The sequence below is a fragment of the Asterias amurensis genome, chromosome 1 (genome assembly GCF_032118995.1).
Source record: "Asterias amurensis chromosome 1, ASM3211899v1".
Lineage (NCBI taxonomy): Eukaryota > Metazoa > Echinodermata > Asteroidea > Forcipulatida > Asteriidae > Asterias > Asterias amurensis.
The window spans coordinates 21,550,213-21,575,737 of record NC_092648.1 but is presented as its reverse complement, the minus strand read 5'-3'; the positions used below and the strand labels follow the sequence as shown (position 1 = coordinate 21,575,737).

Genomic DNA, 25,525 nt, shown 5'->3' with positions numbered 1-25,525 from the left:
GTCAAAAATTTGACTCCCATAAATGGCCGACCGTGGTAGTCAACGAGGTAAAAGGAAAACCATGCAATTTCGAGGCATGTTTATGTGGATCATTGTATTCTACTTTTACATCTTTCTACCCATATGCATTTTATAAAAAACAGTTACAAACGCTTTTTATAGACCAACTCGACCGATCCAAGGCAACGTGTTCCTTAAAAGGCATACATGTGCGAGTTTTAAAATTTTGATTTGGATGTTGCTGTTTGAAATACTAATGCTGTTTGATCTCTTTTATTGCATGTTCAAATGTAAAAACGCCTGATTATAGATGTCTTAGTACTGTACTCTATTTCATAGAGCTGCTTAAGCAGTAAATATTGCTTAAAATTGTTCTGCTAAGCAAAGGTGAGTAAGATACCAGTCAATGGGACATGTGAAATAGTATGTTGGCTGGTAACCTTACTCTAGTAAGCATGATTCTGTTGCTCTTAGCAGCTTTATGAAATTGGGCCCTTGGTTACAGTCGTCAAACCTTAACACTGTTCTGTTTACTTACACAACAGTTTACCTCCAAGATGTCCTTGGCTTGGATACAAAATCCAAGACAAGTTTAAGTAAAACAAAATAAATGAAGATGATATGTGTCAATGATGTTTGAGTCCCTTTGATGATATTTCCCACTGTTGTGTTCTTTTGTCTGGTACACACGCTGTCATATAAACTTCTTTGGTGGCTGGTCTATGATCTAAACATTCGTGTAGATCCTCCAAGTATAATGTTTGTGTGTTCTGCAAAGCAAGGAAAGACAAACAAATTCAAGAACTTTATTTATAATGATGAACACTATACAAGCAATCGATGGTAGTAAGTGATCTTTGTTTTAAAAACGAATGGCAAAATAAAAAGCAACAATAAGAAAGCCTGAATCAGAGAATTGATAATGGAATATGATTATGATTTTCATCACACTCACCAAATTGTACACCCACTGATACCTCGTAGAGTCGCACCGTCGTAACCTGACATCTGATGATGATTTATAGGCACATTGATCATGAATACGAAACTGGCCGTCTTGCGTTACTCTAAAGAGTTGATTGCCTCCAGCACCGTGGCAGTACGACATACCGACCTTACCGCCATCTTTCTGACCCATTGAATCCACACAGACATGACCCCCGGCTACTCTTACCTAAAACACAATTCAAAAAGTTTATTTATTTCTCCAGAATACATAAAAATGAGTAGTAATTATTTTCAGATAGAATTATCTCGAGGTACCCTTAAAACTGACTGCAAACCAGTATTGTAACTTTTAGGTATCAATAAACAAATATCAAGGGAAACCAAATGAGTAAGCTTTAAAAAAAAATTGAGGTTATACAGAGACAAATTTACTTGATCGATTTGGACCTCCGGATTAAAGTGCCGGCACTCTACTTACTGATCTATGTAGCCCTAATATTGGCGGTCAATTTCTTTGGCCGGGTGCTAATCAGAAACCATTCAACCTGTTACTCATAAACAGTTACAAGTTAAATGGCTTCTGACTAGCACCACATATACAAAATAGGGTGACCGCCAACACTAGGGGCCTGATAGCTCTGTGTTAATTCACGTTAATTCGGAGATCACAGGCTCAGTTCTCATACTGCGTTAATTTGTCTTTGAGCGACGGCAACTGAATATAAAAACGCTTCATGGAGTATCAGCACTCACCTCGCCCCATTGTATATTAGCTGCAGGTAGAGGAAACTTCTCCACAATATCTGGCGCAATCTCACTCATATACCAAGAGAACGATCGACACTTCTTCTGACGACGGAACTCAAGCTGTTTGTCTATATTTCCCGCAGAGACCAACAGGGCCTCTGGCTTACTGCGGTAGAAATACTCTTTGTACTCGTCGAACCAGACTTCAACCACACGCTTCAGATTCTAGAGAGATAACAGAGATGTTTCAATTGGTGACCTAGTTGAGACTGGATGCCCAGAAAGAATAGAAATAGTTGTATTGAATTTGATTCCCCAAAAACCGGAACAAACCCCAGTTACAACAAAAACAATATGTAAACTTATAATACAACAAAGAAGGAGCGGTTATACACAAATATTCAGTTATGCTTGAGTTTCCTAATATAGTAATAACAAGGACATTTGTAAAGCGCCAAGGGGCATAAGCACATTAAGAGAACAATTAAGTATACAATCAGTGAAAGATACAATTACAAATAAGCAGATTACAAACAAGCAGCTTCAAACAATTGAGTTTTTAACAGAGACTTAAAACAGTGTAAAGAACTAAAATGAGAATTTGAGGATGGGGCATGAGACCTACATGTAGACAAGAGCAAAAGGTTTGGATGCTGCTTACTGTAAGCCAAAGTCAGTGCTTATTCAAAGCACTGAACACTATTGGTATTTACTCAAAATAATTGTTAGCATAAACATGAGCAATGGAGAGCTGTTGATAGTATAAATCATTTTGACACATGGCTCCCTCTGAAGTAACGTACTAAGCCTGTGCAATACTACACTACCGGTACACTACCTGACTACACTAAGTAATATCAGAATGTGTGTTGTGCATAAGGTGGCATGTTGTGGCCAAGCGATCAAGCGCACTAGGCTTGATCATCCCTGGGAACGAGGTCGTTGAAACCCTTCTACTTTTGGAGCTCTATGACTTCGTTAATCAGAAAGGAAAATCATTCATAAATAAAGTAGGCCTACATAGTTTGACATCTTAAAAAAAAGACCATTTCAAAAATTAATTTTAAATAACTGACTTAAATAGTGATTAGAGTTGGTGGCGTTATCAAATGTAAGATTTGATAAAACAAATGTGTTAAGAGTAAAAAAGTAAACAAGACAAGTAAATGTCAAAATTATTTCAAGCTAGCTGTGTCAAGTTAAATTATCAAACAAAGGAAAAAGTTAGGGTTCAAATATATAAACATTTATGCTGTGCAGTTTAACTGGGAATCAAATACACAGAAGTAGCAACATAAACACTCAGCCATTCAACACACGAAGAAGAACAGAAAACAAATTAATATCCATCACCAGATACTTAAAGCAGTGTTCAGAATTGTTAGCAAATAGTCTAACAATCAAGCATAAACATTTGTGAGAAAGGACATCACTTATATAAGGAAGGATAAGCTGCTCTGCAATTTTGTTTAGAACTTTTGACCAAACTAGAATTAATAAAAAAAACACTACATGTATGTGGCTTCAGACTGACCAGGTATAATCTGTTCTGCCCATGCCCAGAATTACGGTGAGACTTCCATCTAATGTCTTCAATTCATCAGTTTAACAATAGATCCAACCAACAATTCTGGCCTAAAATGGTTGGAATTAAGAACACATCCCTCTCCCGAATTTGTCAAAAATTCAATCCAGGCTAACAACCATGACCAAAATGATTGGGATATTTGATCAAAAACATAGCCCTCACTGTCCCCCACACCCCTGGCAATATTGACAATGTGAGAGACGGGACAGACATACTCCACAATGAGAGAGCCATGCCCTGATTTGGATTGGTAGGGAGACCAGGGCCCAATTTCATAGAGATGCTACGACAAAAATTTGCTTAGCATGAAATTTCTTCCTTGATAAAAACAGGGTTACCAACCAAATTTCCACGTGATTTTCAGAATAGGCAAACAACAGCTGAATACCAGTACAAACAATATGCAAAAAATGGAAATTTGGTTGGTAATCCTGTTTTTATCAAGGAAGAAATTTCATGCTAAGCAAATTGTTGTGCTTAGCAGCTCTATGAAATTGGGCCCAGGTGTGGGGTGGGGGAGGAGTTGGGACAGAGAGAGAGTTGGCAAAGAGTTTGAATTAACATCGAGATTAGGTGTAACGAGATTCAAATCCAAACCAAGCAATCATCGCATAATAAACAAAAATTACGGCAGGCACAATCTTCAGAATTAGATCGTCATTATTCATAACACAGCAGAGGAAGAAATCCAAGGAAATAAAGATGACAAAACAATTACCGGGAAACTTAAACCAAGTAGGAGAAGGGTTTGAGAAATCCATCCACCAGAGCAGAGAGAGAAATCTAGCCACCGAGAGTGAGGATCATTCTTACCCTCTCGCTAAGCATCATCATGCTTCCACCTGGAGATGAATAGGGCACCTTACCATGAATCCGATACACATGACCAACACGGGAACACGGTATCCACAGTAGGGACCCCCCGCACATCCACAGCTGAGGGTCACGCAATCAACAAAGATAAAACAAAAATAACATCGCCAGTTAGGATTACACCTTGATTATAACTGTCTTACCATTTCACTTAATACTGCCATGTTCCCGTTTGGAGCCGAGTATGGTACCCTGCCAAGGATTCTATAGATATGTCCCACACGGGAGCATGGGACCCAGATGAGGGATCCTCCACACATCCAGATCTGAAGGATAGGAATTTAACTAAAAATACTGACTCTGAAAAAGGAATTAGCTGTTGTAAACTGCTCACCAACCAAAAGGACCTATGGCATAAATGCAAAAAACTGTTAGTGGCCCAATTTCGACCCGAGCAGAGTCTTTCTAAATAGAAAGGTACATGTATATAGCAAAATAATCAAATACTGTCAGTAAGAAATAAAATCAAGATGACTTGAAACTGGTGTTTCTGGTAAAGTGTGTGGTGTGGATTAAATCATTTCCACAGCAATTACTCAAATTCAAAATAATAAAGAAACAAGAATTACAACACATTGTGACAACATTCTTTTTTTTGTAACACCAATTTATGCACTGCACAACAGATGGGTGGCCAATGAGCAACCATCTTTTGATCTCTAGACAAGAGAGCGCCCAATTACAATGATGTCATGTGCATAAGGTCTATTGTGAGCAACAGCCATATTAGTGTTTGTGCAGCTACTGCGATCCCGGCTACACTAATTCTCCTCTAGCTGCACATATTATTATCGAACAAAAGAGGGCCCTGTTGGAAAACTTCCAGATCATCCCACCACAACACACTCAAAACTAGGATATTGTCATCATGAGTTCATAAGCCCGTCTATGAGCGCAAGCCATGGGCAAATAACATCTTATCAGGATGGTTGGGTTACAATACCTTAAAAGAGAGTTCAAAGTTTTCCCCGCCCCAGATTTCCAGGCCATCATCGTAGGCTCCAAGCTCAAAGAAGAACTCTCTGTCCATGGCAAACAGACCGCCGGCCATTGCTGGTGATCTGGGAGTTTAACATTTGGAAATCACAACTTCAGCAAATTATCATCAGCAATAATATAAAAACACATATATCAACACAAAAAAGGTTTAAAACTTTGCATGATTGATAGCAACATGTTAATGTTTTAGCTGAATACAGTGTCTACTTGCTTCTCACTTTCATATTCTACAGCTAAGCCAAAACAATCCCTGTCATGGTTTATGGTTTATTTATTTAAAAGGTAAAGGTGAGATAAGGATAATTTATTTACAACGATAATCGGACTGGATTTGTTATAAAACAAAAGTTAGAAAAGACATCACATAAAACTAAACATAAAACTGTCATCACATCATACTTCTGGATTGCGAAAAAATTCCAGATCGTTAAAAACATTACAATAGTTAAAAACATTATACCTGCACAATAGAAAACATACTATGTAAAAATGCACCAAGAATATATCTACAATTAAAAACCAGAAAGGAGAAAAAAACCAGCCTTAAAATGTGATTTCAGTGTTCACAAGATTGGTGAGGTAGGCAAGGGGCTGTTTCAAAATCTGCTCATTAATCTGCTCAGTTAAACAAGCCAAACTGGGGTACAAACAACTTCTCCGAAATTGACTGCACAGAAGTGTTTAACACACCTGTATGGTTCCGTCTCATAGCGTCTTCTCTTTCGCTCAAACTCTGGGATGGGAAAATGTTTCCAGTACAGACTCCAGTCAAACCCTCCTCGATCTTGGTCTCCCGTTCCTTGCGGATAGACTTTGTAATTCTGGTTGTCGATGACGTCGATGACGGGACACACAGCTGTTGTTCTGTGAAACAACGAAAAAAGGAAACACTGAATAAAAGAAAAGTTTGAAGAATTTGAAACTCTGCATGGTGGGAGTATTATCAGGTGAGGTTCGGTGTAGCACCATGTGTTAATCATATCTGAGTAGTGTTTGTTCTGAGAAGAATTGGTGGTTGATTAATGACTCAACGTATGCTTCTTAACACGATCAGGGGCCAATTTCATAGAGCTGTTTAAGCAAAAGATTTGCTTAACACCGAAAATAGCTCGCTTATTTTACACATGTTACTGGCCGTAATTTCATGCCATATACATTGCTTATGACTGCTGTTTAGCTGTTGTTTACTTAGCATAACAAGGGAGTGGAGTCTTGGCCGGTAATCAGATTTTACCACGCAAGATTTTTTTGAGCTTAAGCAACATTTTGTGCTTTAGCAGCTCTATGAAATTGGGCCCGGAGCATACTGATAAAAATGTTGAGTTGTCAACCACCTGTTCTTTTAAGAACTAACACAACCCAAAAGAGATCCACACATGGTGCTGCCGCAAGCCTCAAACAATTCCTGGACATACTCAATCAACAAGTCATCAAACAGCAAAATTTAAAGCATGAAATATGAATGTATGTCAATTTCACACAAAAATTTGCACATAAATATTTTCACGAAATATCAATTTCTCTCTTCTGCAGGATGCAGGGGAAAAAGTCACTGTCAAAAAACACATTGTCTTTATTGTATTAAATAACATTCCTACAACAAGAGTGTGAGATTGTGAAAAGGTCAAGTGTTTAGACTGGTGCTTCATTGAGGTGGTGGGGCAACTGTATGTACATACTGGCCATCTAATATTCTTACATTAAGTAGTACCAAAAGAAAACATTCCATCAAAGCTGTTTTGTTAACAAGCAAAACAAGTCAACGCGCTCAACACTCTTAACATGTTTGTTTTATCAAAGTTTCTCCTATGTGGTGCTCATATTGAATTTACTGAATAACACCATTTTCTACAGGGAAGTGATGTTGTATTCTACACAGACATTGTCACTTGAATAGCAGGCGCTTTGTCCTTAAAAGGGAAAGTATCATTCGGTTTCTGAAACCGTTTGATTTTCATTGCAAGACATTTGATTATTTTAATCCTATATAGGCTAAATAACCATTTGATTTTCATTTCAAGGCATTTGATGATTATTTTAATCCTATATAAATAACCGTTTGATTTTTCTTTTCAAGGCATTTGATGATTATTTTAATCCTATATAAATAACCGTTTGATTTTTCATTTCAAGACATTTGATGATTATTTTAATCCTATATAAATGTAGAACATGTGAAACTAACATGTGAAAATTTAATGGCTTTAGATAAGTTCCTAGCTTTTTAAGTTCCTTGTATCTGTTTATTAGTCTTTTTGTTCATGTAGATCTCATGTTAAGGTCTATTTGTCCATTTAATGTCTGAATGTTTTTTTTCCCTGTTTTTTTTCCGTGTTCAATTCCTTAAATGAATATTGATGAAATTTGACAAGAGAATATAGTTTGTATTTCCTCGAACATTTATTGATTGTAGTCAATTTCCAAAGGGTAAAGAGAATGAACCCCTGCCTCTTTAAAATCAATATCCCCATCTCCCCTCTCTGCCGATAGTGTTAGCCAAATAAAAAAAAATTAACATGTTTTGCGTCCTGCCTTTTTGAAAAAAGGAAGGAGGGACGTTTTTTTCTTCTCAAAATGGCCACATGACACATTAAAAACTAAAAAGTATGAGATCGTTTAAATGTATCTTTTTTTTTATGAAAAAGACACATGTTCAAAATCGGACAAAAAAGGGGGGGGGGGAAATTGTTTTTCATTAAAAAGGGTGAAAAAAGAAGAAAAGAAAAAGAAAAGAAAAAGGAGGTAGCTTCTAAAAAGGTAGCAGACAGGGCGGTAAGCATGTTTTTATTATTATTTGGCCTAAAGCTAGGCTGAATGATTCTAGTCGGTGATTCCTCCACGTGCTCAACCCACCCTCTTCATCAATCTCAGCCGTTGCTATATAAACAAAATCAGCTTTCCCCTTCCAGCATCTGCAGCCGTTGTTAAATGGTGCAGAAATTTACTTCTGGCATGGCTGCCCCTTAAAAAAAAGAACAGGGCTCTGCTGATAAGAGAGATGTCCAGAGATGGACAAATCTTTTCCCTAATGCGCGAACTGTTAATATTTGTCCTGTCATACAGGTGTGACTTTTGTTGATGACTAGGCCTGGGCGAATTATTCGAATATCCGGTTAATGGCGAATAGGTTTTCCTATCCGTAACCGCGAATGCCTTTTTTTTCTTAACCGAATATCCGCATAGGGCGCGAATAGCTATTTAGAAACCGGATATTCTTTAATATCCGAATATCCGCGAACGTCGGGCGACAACTGATGTGAATTTTTTTGTCAGAATCCTTATGAAACTTCTATTAAGACAGCATAAAACATCATAAATTAAGTATTTAACTATGCTCACCTCCGTGAAGAGTTAAAACAATGACATTTCTGACGTAATTTGTTCAAAGATTACAAAAGTTTTCCTTCACGTAGAGTCAATCACAATCAAAAGAATTAGCAAATCGCCATCTTTAAATTAGATCCGGTCATTTTTATGAATGAACCGAGTGACACTGTCTAAAACTAATATCAATCCGCCCATAAGATCTCATTCATTTTATTTTTTTATTTTTTTAATAGCGCCCTCTAGCGGCAAAAAAAACATTCAAATAACTGGTTAATTTCGGATAGTTGGCCAGCGGTATCGGAATAACAAAATTTCACTATTCGCCCAGCACTATTGATGACACAGTTAAAACTCTTCCCTCATGTTTTTTCTTGGATTTCAGACAAACGTGTCAAAATTTCACTAAGATTGCATGCGTACATGGTCCAAGTTATATGTTTACCCACCTGTACTGACTAACATGCATATTACTTGAGCAGTTTTTATCGCATTAGTTTTCAGTGAGTCTATAACCACTTTTATAATGTGACTGCATAAGAAAAGTGCACTGACACAAATTGCATGGCAGAAAACTAACAAACTTAATTTGAGGCATAATTGTTTATAACAATTATGCAGTGCATTCTGGAGCTGTAAATGTTTTAGTAACTAAATAATACGTGTAGATAAAATGGTTTAATGCTGGAGGCTCATGCAACAGATAACACAAAAGCATTTATACATATACATGAATGATTCTTTGAGACTGAATACCTATATATGCACAGTATGTAACGCAAAGGTTACATTGTACATGTACATATGTACATTGTGTGATTATTACTCAAATAATCCTATTTTTTCCTGGACGTTACCACAAAAATCAAGTAAAATAAATACTTTTAATGGGAAAGTATTTGTTTGTTTTTAAACGTTGGATTGTTTTAATCCTATAGAAATTTAGATGCAATAAAACTAACATGTGTAGACTTAATTTCAAAAGGTGGTCGTGTTTTTAAGATATCGCCAAAAATCGGGCGTGGTTATGTCCCTGTGAGGAAAAATAATCTGTAATTGGAATACACAATCTGAGAAACGTTTCCGACAGTAGCACTTCTCAGATTCAAATTCTTATCACATTACTTCGAAGTAAAATGACTCTCAAATTGTTCTGTACTATTCGAAGGCTGTTGTACATGTACTTGTCACCAAGTAAATTCGTATTGTGTTGCCTTTAGTTTTGAGAGAGTGGTTACCAAACATATACCTTCCCTTTAACTCTCTACTTGGAAATGTCTTCTTACCTATTGAGTGCTATCGGGGTGAGCAGAGGAGCCAACCAGTTAATTCCAACCTCGCAGTGTGCATCCAACCATAGCAGAACATCCCCCGTTGCGGCTTTGGCTCCATTGATGCGTGTCCGGATCAACCCTTCACGCTTCTCATTCCGAACAATTTTCAGTTTACCGCTGAACCGCGCCGACAGGGCGTAATCGTCTAGCTTCTTCTTCACATGCTCTGTCACATCCGAAAAAGAAAAAAACACTCGCTCAAAATCGCTCAATTTTGTTTAAGGTCCCTAACTCCCATGTGTGTTGTATTAAACCAATCAAACTGAAGCAAAACAAGGGAAGAGTATACCAAGAGAAGACACTACCTTTAATTGATCAAGAATCTTCTTGTGCATAAATCTGGCCAAAGAACTTTTTTGTAATTAAAGAACAGTCCCTGGTTTAAAAAATCTATTTATTTCAGACGGATATACAATTTTGTAAAAGTGTAGTCAATATAATACTAAAGTGTTCAACTGAATACAGGCTATTTTTGTATGTTTCTAGAAATTCTACCCCTTCAGTTTTTTGAAGGAAACTGACCTTTTGTGCTTGCATCATCTACTAGTATGATTTCATGAAGGAGTTGTGGTGGAGATCGATTGAACACACTATGTACAGTTCTGAGTAGCGTAGACCAGCCCTCGTTGTGGAATACTATGATGACGCTGGTGGTTGGTAACTTCTCAGGATAATGCCAATACTTGCATCTGGGTTACCACAAAACAGTAAAAAACACAAAACTTTATAATAACACCACAAAATCATATATGTCATCATGATGGATATCATGTCATAATAATGAGTTTGTGAATCAGGTTGGCTCATGTTTCCCCAATAAAGCAATCTAGACTATTTCAAGAAGAATATCAATTCCTACCCTCAGCTCCCCCGAGTTATTTTCATCTGAAATATTTTGTTCTTGTAGCCCCTCATTAAGAGTGGCTTACGGGCTTGTTTGGGGCAACCTTATTTTTTATTTTTTAAGATGACCATTAAGGCCATTGGACACTTACGGTAAACAGTATTGTCCAAAGGCCCACACTTCGTTTATCACAACATTTATAAAAAATAACAAACCTGTGAAAATTTAGGCTCAATCGGTCATCGGAGTCGGGAGAAAATAATGGGAAAACCCACCCTTGTTTCCACACAATTCGCTGTGTCATGACATGTGTTTACTATAACCCGTAATTCTTGTTGTCGAGAATTGATAATTGTTTTAATGTTTTCTCAAAAAGTAAAGCATTTCATGGAATAATATTTCAAGAGAAGTCTTTTACCACTACCTTCTGTAAAACCTGTAAGGTATTTGTAAATCTGTGAACTTTTTTTTTTTTCGGTTCCGAAAGTGTATAATGGCTTTAAGAGAGCAAGAATTCTGATAGGTGTATTTAATGTGAAATTTGCCCATTACACCTTTAACGTAACACAACTCTCCTCAGTAGTGTAAAAGTAATCTTGCAACTGCCAATTACATTTAGCTTAATATATAGATTGAGACACACTGCCAGTGTAATGTTACCGCTCATATCAAAACACTATTACACCCCTGCCTCAAATCCACTGCATCCTTACACCTACATGTAGCAGTATCTTATTTCTTAAAGAAACTAAATTCATGCATAAACACTGCTAAGGGGTGTCAAGGAGTTTAGGCTACAATAAAATGTCTGATGCGAGAGCGAAGAGCTAGCTCTATGGTGAGAGGAAGGAGTATTAAATGCACTGGACACGTTTGGTAATTGTCAAAGACCAGTATTCTCACTTGGTGTATCCCAAAAAATATGCATAAAATAACAAACCAGTGAAAATTTGGTCTCATTTGATTATCGAATTTGCAAGAGAATAATGAAAGAAAATCACCCTTGTTGCATTACTTTGTGTGCTTTCAGATGCATAAAAAAGGTTTCAGCTTAAGTCTTTCATTATTTGAGTGAGAAAATGCCTCTTTCTGAAAAACCATGTTACTTCATAGGGAGCCGTTTCTCACAATGTCAACAGCTCCCCATTACTCGTTACCAAGTAAGCTTTGCGCTAACAATTATGTTGAGTAATTACCAATTGTGTCCAGTGCCTTTAAGTTGTCAAAGCATATAACATGTTTCAAAATACCCATAGGATCTGTACCCATGCACAATGATGAAGGGCATGAGGGAATTAATCGTGCAAGTTTTCTATTCGGTAGTAGCATGTTTTTCTTTCGCGCTTCCCTGGCGTTTTTTTAAGGACTTCGTCACCACAGGCAGAATTTACGTGTTGGGACTTCAAACAATCTTTTAATCAAATTTCATGCATGACAATGCATGATGCACAGTGTCTGTTATTATCCCACCCTCGGCATTGATGGACGCAAACAGTGTATTTTATTTCCCACTAGATCTTTATTACTTATGTCGTTCATGAGAAACATCTCCAAAACACAATCCTGTTTAAAGGCACTGGACACTATTGGGAATTACTCAAAATAATTTTTAGCATTTTAAATACTTACTTGGCAACGAGCAATGAAGACAGGTGATAGTGATAGCTGGTGATAGTATAAAACATTGTGAGAAACGACTCCCTCTGAAGTAACATAATTTTTTTTACTCAAATAACAACAGATCTCAGGCCTTGAACCTTTTATTAGGCATCTGAAAGCACACAAATTATTGTGCAACAAGGGTGTTTTTTCTATCATTATTTTCTTGCAACTTCGATGACCAATTGAGTAAAAATGTCCACAGATTTATTATTGCATGCATGCTGAGATACATTTACACCAAGTGAAAATACTGGTTTTTGACAATTACATAACACGTCCAGTGCCTTTATTATTTGTTTTTTTTCTACTTTAGTGCAAATCTTGTTTTTAGAATAAAAATACTTACTGGGCATTTCTTAGATCTGGTATGTTCCGGTCCAATGATATCTTATCACTGACATATTGATTAAAACCGTACTCCCTTATACCTCTCTCGACCGCCTCTTTCTCGCCTGGACCAGTTCTGACCGGAACCCCATTCTCGCCCGGTCCATCACGGGGAGGGGGTATGTCAGGCTCATAATTCCCAGGTATATTCTTCAAGGAGGCCCCTTGATGAGCTGGTAACTGAAAGCTGTGGGTGTCTTTGTGCATGGGTGGGCGATCAATACCAGCTGCTTGGGAATCATGGGCCAGGTCGGCAATTTTCTGTAATTAAAAAAAAAGTTCTCATTTAAACCATAGAGTAAGGACAGAGAAACTATCATGTTTACAGTTTTAACCAATCTCACATTACGTACATGCATACATGTAGGCCCCTATATGTATGTCATTACAAAGAACACCAGACACAAACCTGAGGAGTCACCACAAAGTAACACTACACAGTTCTTATAAAGCGTTTCATCAAATCTGAGGGTGTCTCAAAGCACTTATTATTTTTCCTACAAGGTATGCGGAGCTATGTCCAAATATTTAAAAAAACAAAATAATGACGTATACATGTAGCCAACCATACCAGAAACCATCGAGGCAAATTCCTTACTGGGTTGCATTGCACAGCCCACAGGACCAACTGCTTCATGTCCCATCCGAAGGACAAAGCAGTAATGCTCATGGGTCTTGCTTAAGAGCACAAGTGTCACGACAGAAACTCGAACCAACACTCTACTGATTAGAAACTTAATAAACAAAGCAATCTGTTGATGATGGAACCAACTACACTTTGATTTTACGCTTTATAAAAAATTGTCCCCTCTTATCACGTCCTTCAGGGAAACTTATTTCAGTGGAGAAACGAAAGGAGATGTTTACCCCAAACACAGGTGGTGTGCCTGTGAAAACAGACTTTCAACCAAACTGTTGATACGTGTTACGTGATTTGCATTCGCAAATCTACAGGTAAGTAAAACTTTGTGGACGAATACTGAAATATTGGATTTAAGGACACGAATCCTTAATAATAAAAAGCCAAATGTATTAGTGTGCATCATGCGCACACATACAGGATGGACCACCACCAGGATCAAGCCGCACAGCTGTGGTGACAGCTGCAATTTATTCAATTTTTTTCCAGCAATTATCTCATCGTGAGCTATTGATTTGTTCATCCAGACTGGATACGGAATACTGGCAGGTACTGTACGACAGTTAAAAACCTGTTCGGATTCTGCTGTGCAGTACACAGTAAGCATTTTCACGCTCGACAAACAAACATTCTTTTAACAGTAGAAGCTGGTTTGGGCCAGACACAATTTTTATTTTATTTTAAATCTAACTCTTATAATTTTTAGAAGGCGCTTTTCCATCAGTATCATAGTCCACATAATAGAAATTAACATGGCTAGAAGTGGGTCTTAGGCCCCACATACATGTACAAGAGCAATTTAGCAAGGATCCCCTGCTTTATTGTAGCATGGATGTTAAATTTTACAAAATGTACCTGGTATGAAAGTACAACAATTTTTGTACTGTCCAGGGTCAAACATTGGTATATTTTGTCAGCAGTCCAAACCAATGACAAAATCTTATGTAAGCGGAAGTTTTGACCAAGGATAGTGTATCATCGTGTGAAAAGGGACCTTTCATACATTTGGAGAAAATTGTTTTTCTTTCTAATTGGTACTTAGTTGGCTCAATAAAGTTCCCTGAGTGATGGGGTAATTCTCTCAGCTCAAGGGTTAGAAAATGCCAAACAATTCGCACCTTATTTTGTAATATTTTAGTTCTGTCCAATTCTTAAAGACGCAGCACAATAAAAGATTAATGCCACTATATTCAAAATGGGAGAGGACTTGAACATGTAGGAAAGTATCCTTGTCAAGGTGCCTTTTAATTCTTCCTTTGTTTTGTAATTGAAAATAAGGTGATTGGCAGATGCTAGAAACTTGCTCGCTTATTGACTGCTATACTTTTTCATAATGAGTAATGTCCTTAATGGTCGATGCGTGCAACACCCATAGGCAAAGATACCTGAGGCAGTTTCTTCACAGGTTTTGGGGAGTACCAAGCACAATGATCTCAATTTAGTTTTTCGTTCATCCACTGTTGAACATCAGTATTACCATGGTAACACACAGCAGCAGCTTTTCTATGGAAACTTGCCATACACCAGGTATTGTAGAGTCAAAGGAACAATACAGATATGTATCATGTACGTGACATGTAGGATGAAAGTCTACTACGGTGACTTTAAGACATTGCCAAATGAGAGGGTGTAACTTCAAAAATTCAAGGGACCTAAAATGGACCCTTGCGGTGGTCCATACACAACTGGATAAAAGTTATTATAAAGGAAACCTGAATTTGTCTATCAGAAAGAGATGACTTGAACCAAAGAAGAACAGTAGTGAAGCAGTTTCTACATTATTGTTTAAAAAGTAAACATCAATCCAACCAATACACACATTTTTAAACAAGACCACAGGCCTAGATATATAAGGGTGGACAAATTGTAATACCAATTACACACCCAATGAGCTGAAAACCATCAGTTGGAACAAGCAGTCTACAACACAAATTTGATGTTTTTCTTTCTAATGAAGCTTGAGCTGTTCTTTACAATTTATATGACCAGAAATACTGGTCGATTCAAAAGCATAAAGGAACACAATTCAAACATTTTAAAGGCTATTATTTCTGTTGTCCAAAACTGTTCGGTGCCAATGACCACAAACTTCAGAAATGTTTCTGGCACACAAAACACTGGCCAAACAACTTGCAACCTGGTCTGGAGTTTTGAGACATTTCACGATTTTTCCAGTAAGATTATTTTTTAAATATTGTTTCAAGGGCCATGACTGATATTTTGCTGGCTTTAAAAGCTTAGATCTATAATTGGATGGTCAAAAAAATAGTGTCACAACATTGAAGTGATAATTAATGAAATCACCTAGATAGCCTAAGGGGACGGGGAGACTAAGAAAAAAGGATGAGGGCAGGAACACTCAGAGTTTCTGTTGTTGTATCTTGACTTCTCTAATTTAAAGGTGAATGATCTACATGTATGCCACATAATGAACGTATGCTAAACTGTTAAAATTAAAATTAATTCCTTTTCTGTCTGTTGAATGCTGATGCAACTGATTTTTGAGACTGAGAGAACACGTACATAATCTGGAATAATGATTGAACGAACGTGTCTGCAGTAATCCATGCTTGTCATAATTAATAGTGTAGTACCCTACTCTAGACTGATGGTCAAGATCCTAGGGTGGATTTCACAAAGAGTTAGGACTAGTCTTATCTCAAGTTAGGACAAGTTACTTGTCCTAACTTAGGACTAGCCATGCGTTTTTTATTCCTAGTAAGGACTAGTTTGTGAAATCGACCCCTGATGTATTAAATTGACTGCAAGTTTCACAGAGGCTATCATTTACATGAATACATCATCTTGCATGGTGTAACCATGGAGGAAGGTGTTACTATCGCCTCAAGGGGCTACTCTACTTAAAGGACGACCCTGTCCAGAATGAGAGATCTGTACAGGAACGAGTGTACGACACAAAACACAATGTCCACAGATTCACATTAAACTTACACGGTTTAAAGATGATGGTAGAAAGCTTCACTTAAAATATTACTTGCTGAGGTGCTGTAGTTATTGAGAAAAAACAGTTTCACAAATTTGTTTGTCTCATAAGGCGAAATTTACATTGTATTTTAGCATGTAATATAATACAAATAATATCAAAGTCTTTATATAGCACGTATCTACCAAACAAGGTTCTCAAGGCGCTGAGAATATAAAGGCGCTGAGTATACTCAAGGCGCTGAGTATATAAAGGCGCCAATATAAACAAACTCTCAGAAAGATGGGTAATTGCAGTGATGAATTCTGAGACCCAATTATTCAGTGCTTTATTGTACAACGTATTTACGTCACTCTCCTGAAAACATTGCTCTGTGATTTTCACCTTTTCTCAAAAAAAATTGACTTCTTGAGAAACTAAAACTTCTACAGGTAAATTATACTATATCTCTTCATTCACAGTGTGAGTAAGGATTTATGTCATGGCCACAAACTTGATCTACAAAAGGTATCAAAACCCTTTAAAGGCCAATCCTGTCCAGAAAGAGAGATCTGAGGAGGAAAGACTCCTTTCAGCTTACTCGCCATATTCCTTAGCATAGGTCCAAAGAGGCAGGTATCTGCATGGTGGTGCCTCTGGCTTTACTGTCAAATTGAACTGCTTTCTAGATGCTGTTCCGTTCAGGAAAACGTTGATGCTAATCATTGTTGAACTTTTAGAAGCATTTTCTTTTAACCCCCTTACTGTCTGACCATTCAACATCATTCATCAACACGATTTTAAAAGACAGATGATGCACTAAGCAAGCCTGCAATAGGATGTGGTTAATTCATCAAACAGCACACGGTTCCACTCTACAAAACATTCATTTCAGTTGAACGGAACATGGCAAAATACTTTGCCTTTAACTCACCCACCCTTTGGAACTCTCTTCCTGGAACCCTCCATTCTCAGAAGGACCTGTATCTCTTCAAAATACACCTCAAATCTGACCGTTTGCTCAATCTTTTGGTATCTTTAATTGTTTTGTTAATTTGTAGATAAGCCCCTATACTTCTTTTTTTGTAATTATGTATACATTGTTTGTAAAGCGCTTTGAGAGTTCTCCCGTTACTGAAATTTATACACTCTATATATAGTTGTTATTATTATACAACTATAATATACAATGATTATAAATAATAGTTGTTATTCATTTACCCATACACATTGCAAATAGAATTAGTGTCACTCATGAAATTTTATGAAATGATGATTTTCATCAAACCAAAACAAGAGCATTGCATTTTTTTTAATATGTTCCCACAATTGTGCAATCGTGGGTGACAATTTACAACTGGGAGAAAATCTCGGCAAAAAACTGTGAATTTCTAACGAAAATTTTTCTTTTATCCTGATACTCTATTTGTGGGCATAGGACCAAGAGGCCAGTGTATCGGCACTAGGCCTATATGGGACTACCACGATCAGAGATGGGGGTTGTTGGCTCATGAACCACTTTAAACATTACAACTCACGACTCGATTATAGTTCAACTTCACACACCCATGTTAGAAGGGTGCCTGCAAGTTAAAGCAACGAATCACAAATCACGTCATGCAGAAATGTTTGCAGACGACACCACGATATACACCCCTATATTAAAATTCAGGATGACAGAGAAACACTCCAACCTGACCTACATTTAGACAGCTTATAAATGTGACTGGGCAGAGAAATGGCAGTTAAAGTTCAATGTTGGTAAATGCGGTGTAATGCATTACAGGAACCAAGATGGAACCAGTCCATACAGTATGCGAGATGGAACAACGAGGGCAAATGTGGAAGTAAGGGATGAAGAGAAGGATCATGGTGTCATATTTGACCCATCACTGAAGTTCAGCAAACATGTCGGGGTGGTTGCCGACAAAGCAAACAGAATAGTGGGTCTAATAAGGAGGACATTTGCGCATGGATGAAGATATGTTTTGTTTGCTATGTACACAAAACATTAGTTAGACCCCACCTGGAATATGCAAATTGCATGTGGAATCCATTTCTCAGTCAAGACATCACTAAGCTGGAGAAAGTGCAGAGAAGGGCAACAAAAATGGTCCCAAGTATAAAAGATCTCCCATACTAGAACCGGCTGGAGCAGACTTGCTTGACCTGCCCACTTTGGCCTACAGACGCCTTCGAGGTGACATGATCCAGGTGTTCAAGATAATGAAAGGACTCATCAGTTACGTGGACAGAGATAGCCTCTTTTCGATGAAGGAACCATAAACCTGAGTAGTGAGAGGCCATAGCAAGAAAATTCAGAAGCAACATGCCCACTTGAACATCAGAAAGAACAGCTTTACACACAGAGTAGTTGACCACTGGAACATGCTCCTATGGCAGTACGGCATTAGAAGCAGCATCGATCAATGCCTTCAAGGTGAAACTGATGCTTTTTTCACAAGAAAGTACGACAAGTATGACTATTAAGCAGACAAAATATCTATCTGCTTTCCAAGTTCAGATTAATCTTTGTACAACATGATAACCCATGCAGTGGATTTTGAACGAAATAAGGTGGGCATTATAGGAGTTAGTCTTAAAGGCAGTGGATCACTATTGGTAATTACTCAAAATAATTATTAGCATAAAACCTTTCTTGGTGACGAGTAATGGAGAGAGGTTGATGGTATAAAACATTGTGAGAAACGGCTCCCTCTGAAGTGACATAGTTTTCGAGAAAGAAGTAATTTTCCACGAATTTGATTTCGAGACCTCAGATTTAGAACTTGAGGTCTCAAAATCAACCATCTAAACGCACACAACTTCGTGTGACAAGGGTGTTTTTTTCTTTCACTATTATCTCGCAAGTTCGATGACCGATTGAGCTCAAATTTTCACAGGTTTGTTATTTTATGCATGTTGAGATACACCAAGTGTGAAGGCTAGTCTTTGACAATTACCAATAGTGTCCACTGCCTTTAACTTAGAGCCCGTGATGACAGGTAACTACAGTACAGGTAACTACAGAGTCCAGAATATAAAGGTACTGACTACTGCAATTTATTTTATATTTATACCTAAATAATAGGCCCTACTAATAATAGAGGAATTAAGCTGACGCTTTGTTCACATTCCTTATGTCCAGAATTCCTTGCCTATGTACTGGGTTCAGAACTGTACAATTTTATCAAACTTTGTAAACGCATCAGCAGTCAATTTCACGAAACTTTTCACAACAGCGTAAGTCCACTTGCGCAATGTTTTTGCGCCATAAACGTCCAAAGTGGACTTACGCAGTTGTGTAAAGTTTCGTGAAATCGACTTGCAACTTAAGTTACAGTTTAATCTTGTATTAGTTGCAATAACGTAACCCTCCTCCCAACGGCCGCCAGGCCCGAGGGTTACGAGATTCCTTTGAGCGAAAACGGTTGATCTGGTCCAACACGTACAATTTCGACAGCTAGTCACCAGATTTGCCCCATTTTTACCACTTTCAAAAATCATGACACAAATTCTGAGGGAACAAACTTAATCCGCAATGTCTAATGCAGCCTGCCATAATACTCAAAACACCATTTAGGAAATATTTCGAAGAAAAATGGACAAAAACTTCGCATCGCTTTGCAAACGCATTATTTTGTTGTTGGGCTAAACCATTCTGTAAAAGGGGTGTTACAATGTTGCAGTGCCACAGTGCGTGCGCGCCATTATGAGTGAACGGCGTGCAATGCAAATGGACAGCGCCTGCCATAATACTCAAAACACCATTTAGGAAATATTTCGGAAAAGTTTCCGTATGGCGCCACCACTTTTTCATTCGAAATAAAATAATATAGTATCTAATTTACCTGATTGACATATCCCTTTTTGTAAAAATGAGTGAAAAAGTGGTGGCGCCATACGGAAAGTTATCCAATATTTCGAAGAAAAATGGACAAAAACTTCGCATCGCTTTGCAAACGCATTATTTTGTTGTTGGGCTAAACCATTCTGTAAAAGGGGTGTTACAATGTTGCAGTGCCACAGTGCGTGCGCGCCATTATGAGTGAACGGCGTGCAATGCAAATGGACAGCGGCACACGCACTGCAACATTGTAACACCCCTTTTACAGAATGGTTTAGCCCAACAACAAAATAATGCGTTTGCAAAGCGATGCGACAGGTTCAAAATATGAACCTGGGATTTCGCTCCGGGATCTGGTAAGTTTTTGTCCATTTTTATTTGAAATATTTCCTAAATGGTGTTTTGAGTATTATGGCGGGCTGCATTAGACATTGCGGATTAAGTTCGTACCCTCAGAATTTGTGTCATGATTTTTGAAAGTGGTAAAAATGGGGCAAATCTAGTGACTATAGCTGTCGAAATTGTACGTGTTGGACCAGATCAACCGTTTCTGCTCAAAGGAATCTCATAACCCTCCGGCCTGGCGGCCATCAGGAGGAGGGTTACGTTATCGCAACTAATCTTGTATTTGAGTGACAAAAAAACAACAACATTGCAAAATAACACAAACAAAAAGACAGGATTGCTGCTTGGTTGCAGCAATCCTACCTCCATGGTTGCAGTTTGTAATTGAATATTAAAATTATTGACACTCATTCAATTCAACTTCAAGTCAAGCCCAGTTTTGCAATCAACTGTGCAACGACATTATGGTAGTTCAGCAGTCTGGACTGTACTCTGCTGTGGCTGTACATTGAAGAATTGTAACTTGTGAGTACAAAAAAGCACATCCAGGCACTTGCTGAGGTCACCACATGCAGTGCAGTGCAGTGGAGTTTGGACAATTTGAGTAGAAATTCTTAGTTGTCTTACCAGTTTGTTTGCCTGATTGGGCTGGTTGTTCTTGCTTCCATTGGAATTCCCTGACATCTCACCCGCCATTAAAAACGTCCTCAACATAAAAATTACCACCACAGTAACGGTAACGAAAAGGACACATCTTTTGGTTCGAAATCTAGCCATTTAGGAATAATTCAGAATTGAGTTGTAGTGCAGACTAGCGCTGTGAGAGTGTGTGACACGTTGCGGTCTTGTTTACATGCGTACAATGCAACCACTATGCACTACACAGTCAGCACACCACACCACCACACCACACACACACAGCTGACCCAAGATATTTATTGGTGTCAACAGATGGCGCCATTTACCACTCGCAAAAGAAAAATCATTTCCCCCAACTTTTATTTTAATTTTTTAGAAAAACTTCATTCAAGGCTAACAGGAATCGACACACTTATAATTCAGGTGGTGCTCAGTTAAGTAACTAACAGAATTTTAAGATTATTTTAGATTTCCCTGACCCCTTCAAAACAGACTTCGTGAAAAATAATGTTTTTTTGAGTCAACTAAAATGACCAGGCAAATAACTTTTGGTTTACAGAAATACATTCACCTCACTCATAAAAGTAAGTTAAAGCATTCCTGACCAAGTGGTACATTTACTAACTTGGCACCTTAAATTAAGTTAACCGCAGCCCATTTTTTAATGAACAATAAAGATCGGAACATTAAGAGTAGACTTATGCTCAAGAGTGACCCCTAAAAAAAATGCCCAAATTCCTCTTCAGGAAGTTGTCCGATTATGGTGGATTGAAGATTGTATGACGAAAATTGCTTGTGACTGGACCAGGTATACATGTACGAATCTTATCCAAGTCTTAACATGTTGCCGTTGTGAGTGACTGTAGAGAGGGGGATTTAGAGAGGAAGATGTTGAGAGAATTGTCGTCACCTGAGGACACATGGGCTGTGGGAGTATAAGAACAGGTTCAAGATGTTTTGTTCTTATTTGCAATGTCAAACTGTACGATTCAAAGCACTTAATGAAAAATGCATTGGGAAACAAAAAAACAAACATCAAACACAATTATTTTCAAATCATCCTAAATAAAGCAGCACAGAGACGCTTGGGGCTCTTTGCATTCAATAAGTTAGCTATTTATTACATTTGCTGTTTATTACATTTGCCATAGCAACAAAGCCCATCAGCACCAATAATAATCAAAATCTAGAGGTACTGTATCTGAATAAAGAGACTCAAGAACCACCCCCGCTCCCCATAAATATAACTATAGATGGATTGCAATAGGCGTCACCGGCTGCCATATTTGATGAATTGTGCACGCATGAAGAGCTACCATTGGCTGAGGTCACGCGCAGCGTACACTTTTCCCTTGTTTATACATCAAAGATGGCGGTCGATGACGCGTATTGCATCCCATCTATTATGAAGTAAAAACACAAAAAGTTATTCAGGAAAAATGGTAGACTGGTCCTGTTATTCTTTCAATGTTGTGCATTCCCACCATTATTTTTGACCACTTTTTGGTTGCATGACTCTGGTTCAACAACTCACAAATCAAAGTAGCACAAAGTCTAAATGAACAGCACTCCGCACTAACAATGTCACTTTTGCTATAAAAATACCCCCCCTGTCAGACAATTCTACAACTTACTTGATCACAACAGCATCCATGAGTCAAACTGCACAAGTAGTACATATGAGTAAACATAAAACTTGAACTGTATGGCCGGAACAAAGGGTATGTTCATAGTGAAATTTGACATGTATTGTCTAAAACCCAGCTTCTATTTTTAGCATTAGTGCAGAGTGCTATAATGGGAGTGGGGGGTGTTCATCCTGTTCTCAAAAAATAAAAACTAACCGGTATGTAAATTGTCTTAACATTATATTGCCAATAAACAGGCTTTCTATTTCTAACCAATTTAAAAGTCGACTAGAAGCAAAGTTTACCACAACTTTAAGACTCTTGTTATTGCTACTCATGGTGCCAGCCAGCTTTCTTGCATCAAACCTCAGTTATCTTGCAAAAAATAAATTATTTATGCTAGCAAAATGTTTAAATGTTTTTACAATTTCATATAATTTTGCTCCAATGGAAAGAAAAAACACATATATTTATTTCTAGATTGAGATGAATCAAGGAAATTATATAAAAAGATGTCAAATAATTTATGTCCATTGGGCAATACCTGGGCAACAGCCAAATAAAACTACTTCACACAGACAAATCGATATTACAATTATGTTCCAATACCAAACAACTTTAACCTTTAAGAAATTGCAGTCATGGTTCTAATTTTACTACATATTCCAATGTGATTGTACGTAATAAATTTCAAGCCAATTAACAAAAACCAATATTAGAACCTACCTTTAATAAATAGTTTTGACTTACATATGATATTTTAAAAGGGACAAAGGGTTCATGAAGATAACACAGCTTAAACCCAATTTTTGTTGCTGAATACAGAGTTTAAAAGACGAGTATCGCAAAAGTGAATGATTTCATCTACATGCAAAATGGATACATGTTTTAAGTTAGAGTTGAGGAAATACTTTACTTATAAATGGCAAATTGAAAGTATACTCTATGAGACTAGGCCAATCAATTAAACTCACCATTATTTATTTTTTATAAATATATAGGATACTATACTTTACTGTAGCTTACTGAAATTGCACTTGCTGGTTATAACAAAGATGGTTGTGGCAGGGGAGTAATGAACTGAATCACTCAAGAAAACTGTGGTGACACACCTTCAATCTAAGATGTGTTGATTGATATCAGGCCTGGAAATGCATGCAGGCTACGGAGGCCATTGCCTTCAGTGCCCTCTGTCTTTGCCTTGGTGCCCTTTCAAAGGTTTCCAACTGACTTTAAGATTTTCCAATGATAGTGCCTCATTTGCAAGATATCAGGCCTGGAAATGAATGCAGGCTACGGAGGCCATTGCCTTCAGTGCCCTCTGTCTTTGCCTTGGTGCCCTTTCAAAGGTTTCCCACTGACTTTAAGATTTTCCAATGATAGTGCCTCCTTTGCAAGATATCAGGCCTGGAAATGAATGCAGGCCACCCATGGCCTCCAGTGCCCCTTGTCTTGGCCTTGGTGCCCTTTCAAAGGTTTCCAACTGACTTTAAAATTTTCCAATGTACCGGTAATTAAGTGCCCTTTGCAAACTGAAAATGGCCTTGCCCTTTCGAGAATGAAATTATACACCTGAGATAGAGTAGTAAGATTTGAGGCCATGTTGTTTGTTGCACTCTGGGATTGGTGATGAAAGGATTAGTGTTATTAAAGTGTGGGCCTATGCAGGTACTTTGAAAAAACTACATTTTGATTCCACTAGTTTTATGTTATTTACGGAATTACAGACATGTGATACAAACACAGTAGAAGTATTTAAACATAGGCGTGGCGCCCAAGCTTTATGCTTGGCGCTAAGTTACGCATAATTAAATAAATACACCAGTAATTAATGTTAAACTATTAGTGTCCGCGCATGGCGGTTGGCAGTTGCATGCATTTTGACACTTCGCAAAATGGAGTATGAGATCATGACAAGAACTGAAAATTTACAATAAATTTTCGATAAACTTTTTATCATTGTTAAGCTTTTAACAAAAAGGGCATTTATGAATGGGAATAAAAAGTGGTGAATCTGTCTTAAACATTCGTTTAAAACTATGCAGGGTCACGGCTGTGTAATAAAGGATGGAGCCTTTGAGCCTTTGGCTCTGTCCTTTATCGCATTCCTTTATCGCACAGCCATGGCACAAGGCCACGACCCTAACGGTTTTAAATTAATGTTCTAGACCTTGTACCATTCTTTCGCTTAGTGTTGTTAACAAACATTGAACAACTTCTTTATGGGGGTGTCGGGGCCTGACCGTCAATCACACGAGGGCCGATTCCACAAAGAGCTGAGATGGATTTTAACTGCAAATCAATCATAGTTGTTAAGTAAAGTGTGATGTCACAATACAAATTACTATGGCAATACTGGAAATTTGTCTTGCGATGAACTTTTATTGCTTTGTGAAATCGACCCATGGACTTAAACTCTGGAGTTTCTGATCTGTAGAGTGCAGGTTCATGTCCCGTATTGACCCTTAGAGAAGACACTTAACCATTTAATTGCATCTTCCTTTGGGACATAAAGCCGTAGGTCCCATGAGTTGTCTATTAAAACTGTACATAATAGAACCCCAGTACACTTATTGATGAGAAGGGGTTCAACCCAGTGTGTTTGACATGGTTGGCTGCAGATTGCGTTACATATAACAAGTTGTAAACCAAGCAAACCTTGCAAATAAAAGGTGCTTAGTAATTAAATGGGTCTTATAATAAAAAAGAAAAGAGAGCTTTGAGTTACCCAATGGTATGATAAAGCATTTAAACGGCGCATTACAATTATTATACTGCACTGGTTTTGGATATTGTG

The 25,525-nt window shown here is 37.7% G+C and overlaps 1 protein-coding gene across 3 annotated transcripts; it reads right to left on the bottom strand.

Moving 5' to 3' along the window:
* Positions 1–11: 11 nt before the first annotated feature.
* Positions 12–21,360, bottom strand: LOC139948460 (N-acetylgalactosaminyltransferase 7-like). Of its 3 annotated transcripts, none has more exons than XM_071946726.1 (10): positions 21,089–21,360; positions 12,666–12,967; positions 10,336–10,502; positions 9,766–9,979; positions 5,846–6,019; positions 5,100–5,217; positions 4,097–4,219; positions 1,702–1,920; positions 956–1,174; positions 12–770 (listed from the first exon to the last, which is right to left on the bottom strand). In XM_071946726.1, exons 1-10 carry the CDS (start codon positions 21,236–21,238, stop codon positions 627–629), a joined length of 1,830 nt encoding a protein of 609 aa, XP_071802827.1. In that variant the 5' UTR covers positions 21,239–21,360; the 3' UTR covers positions 12–626. The 3 variants fall into 3 exon arrangements, with proteins under 3 accessions (XP_071802827.1, XP_071802747.1, XP_071802891.1); XM_071946646.1 differs by lacking the exon at positions 4,097–4,219 and adding an exon at positions 4,300–4,422 and having other exon boundaries at positions 21,089–21,359; XM_071946790.1 differs by lacking the exon at positions 4,097–4,219.
* Between the last annotated feature and the right edge of the window lie 4,165 nt (positions 21,361–25,525).

Coding starts and splice junctions, on each gene's coding strand:
- LOC139948460 (XM_071946726.1), bottom strand. CDS start 21,238: ATGGCTAGATTTCGAACCAAAAGATGTGTCCTTTTCGTTACCGTTACT. Junction 5,218..5,845: donor TATGAGACGGAACCATACAG/GTGTGTTAAACA, acceptor TTAAACTCCCAG/ATCACCAGCAATGGCCGGCG. Junction 4,220..5,099: donor ACTTTGAACTCTCTTTTAAG/GTATTGTAACCC, acceptor CGTGACCCTCAG/CTGTGGATGTGCGGGGGGTC.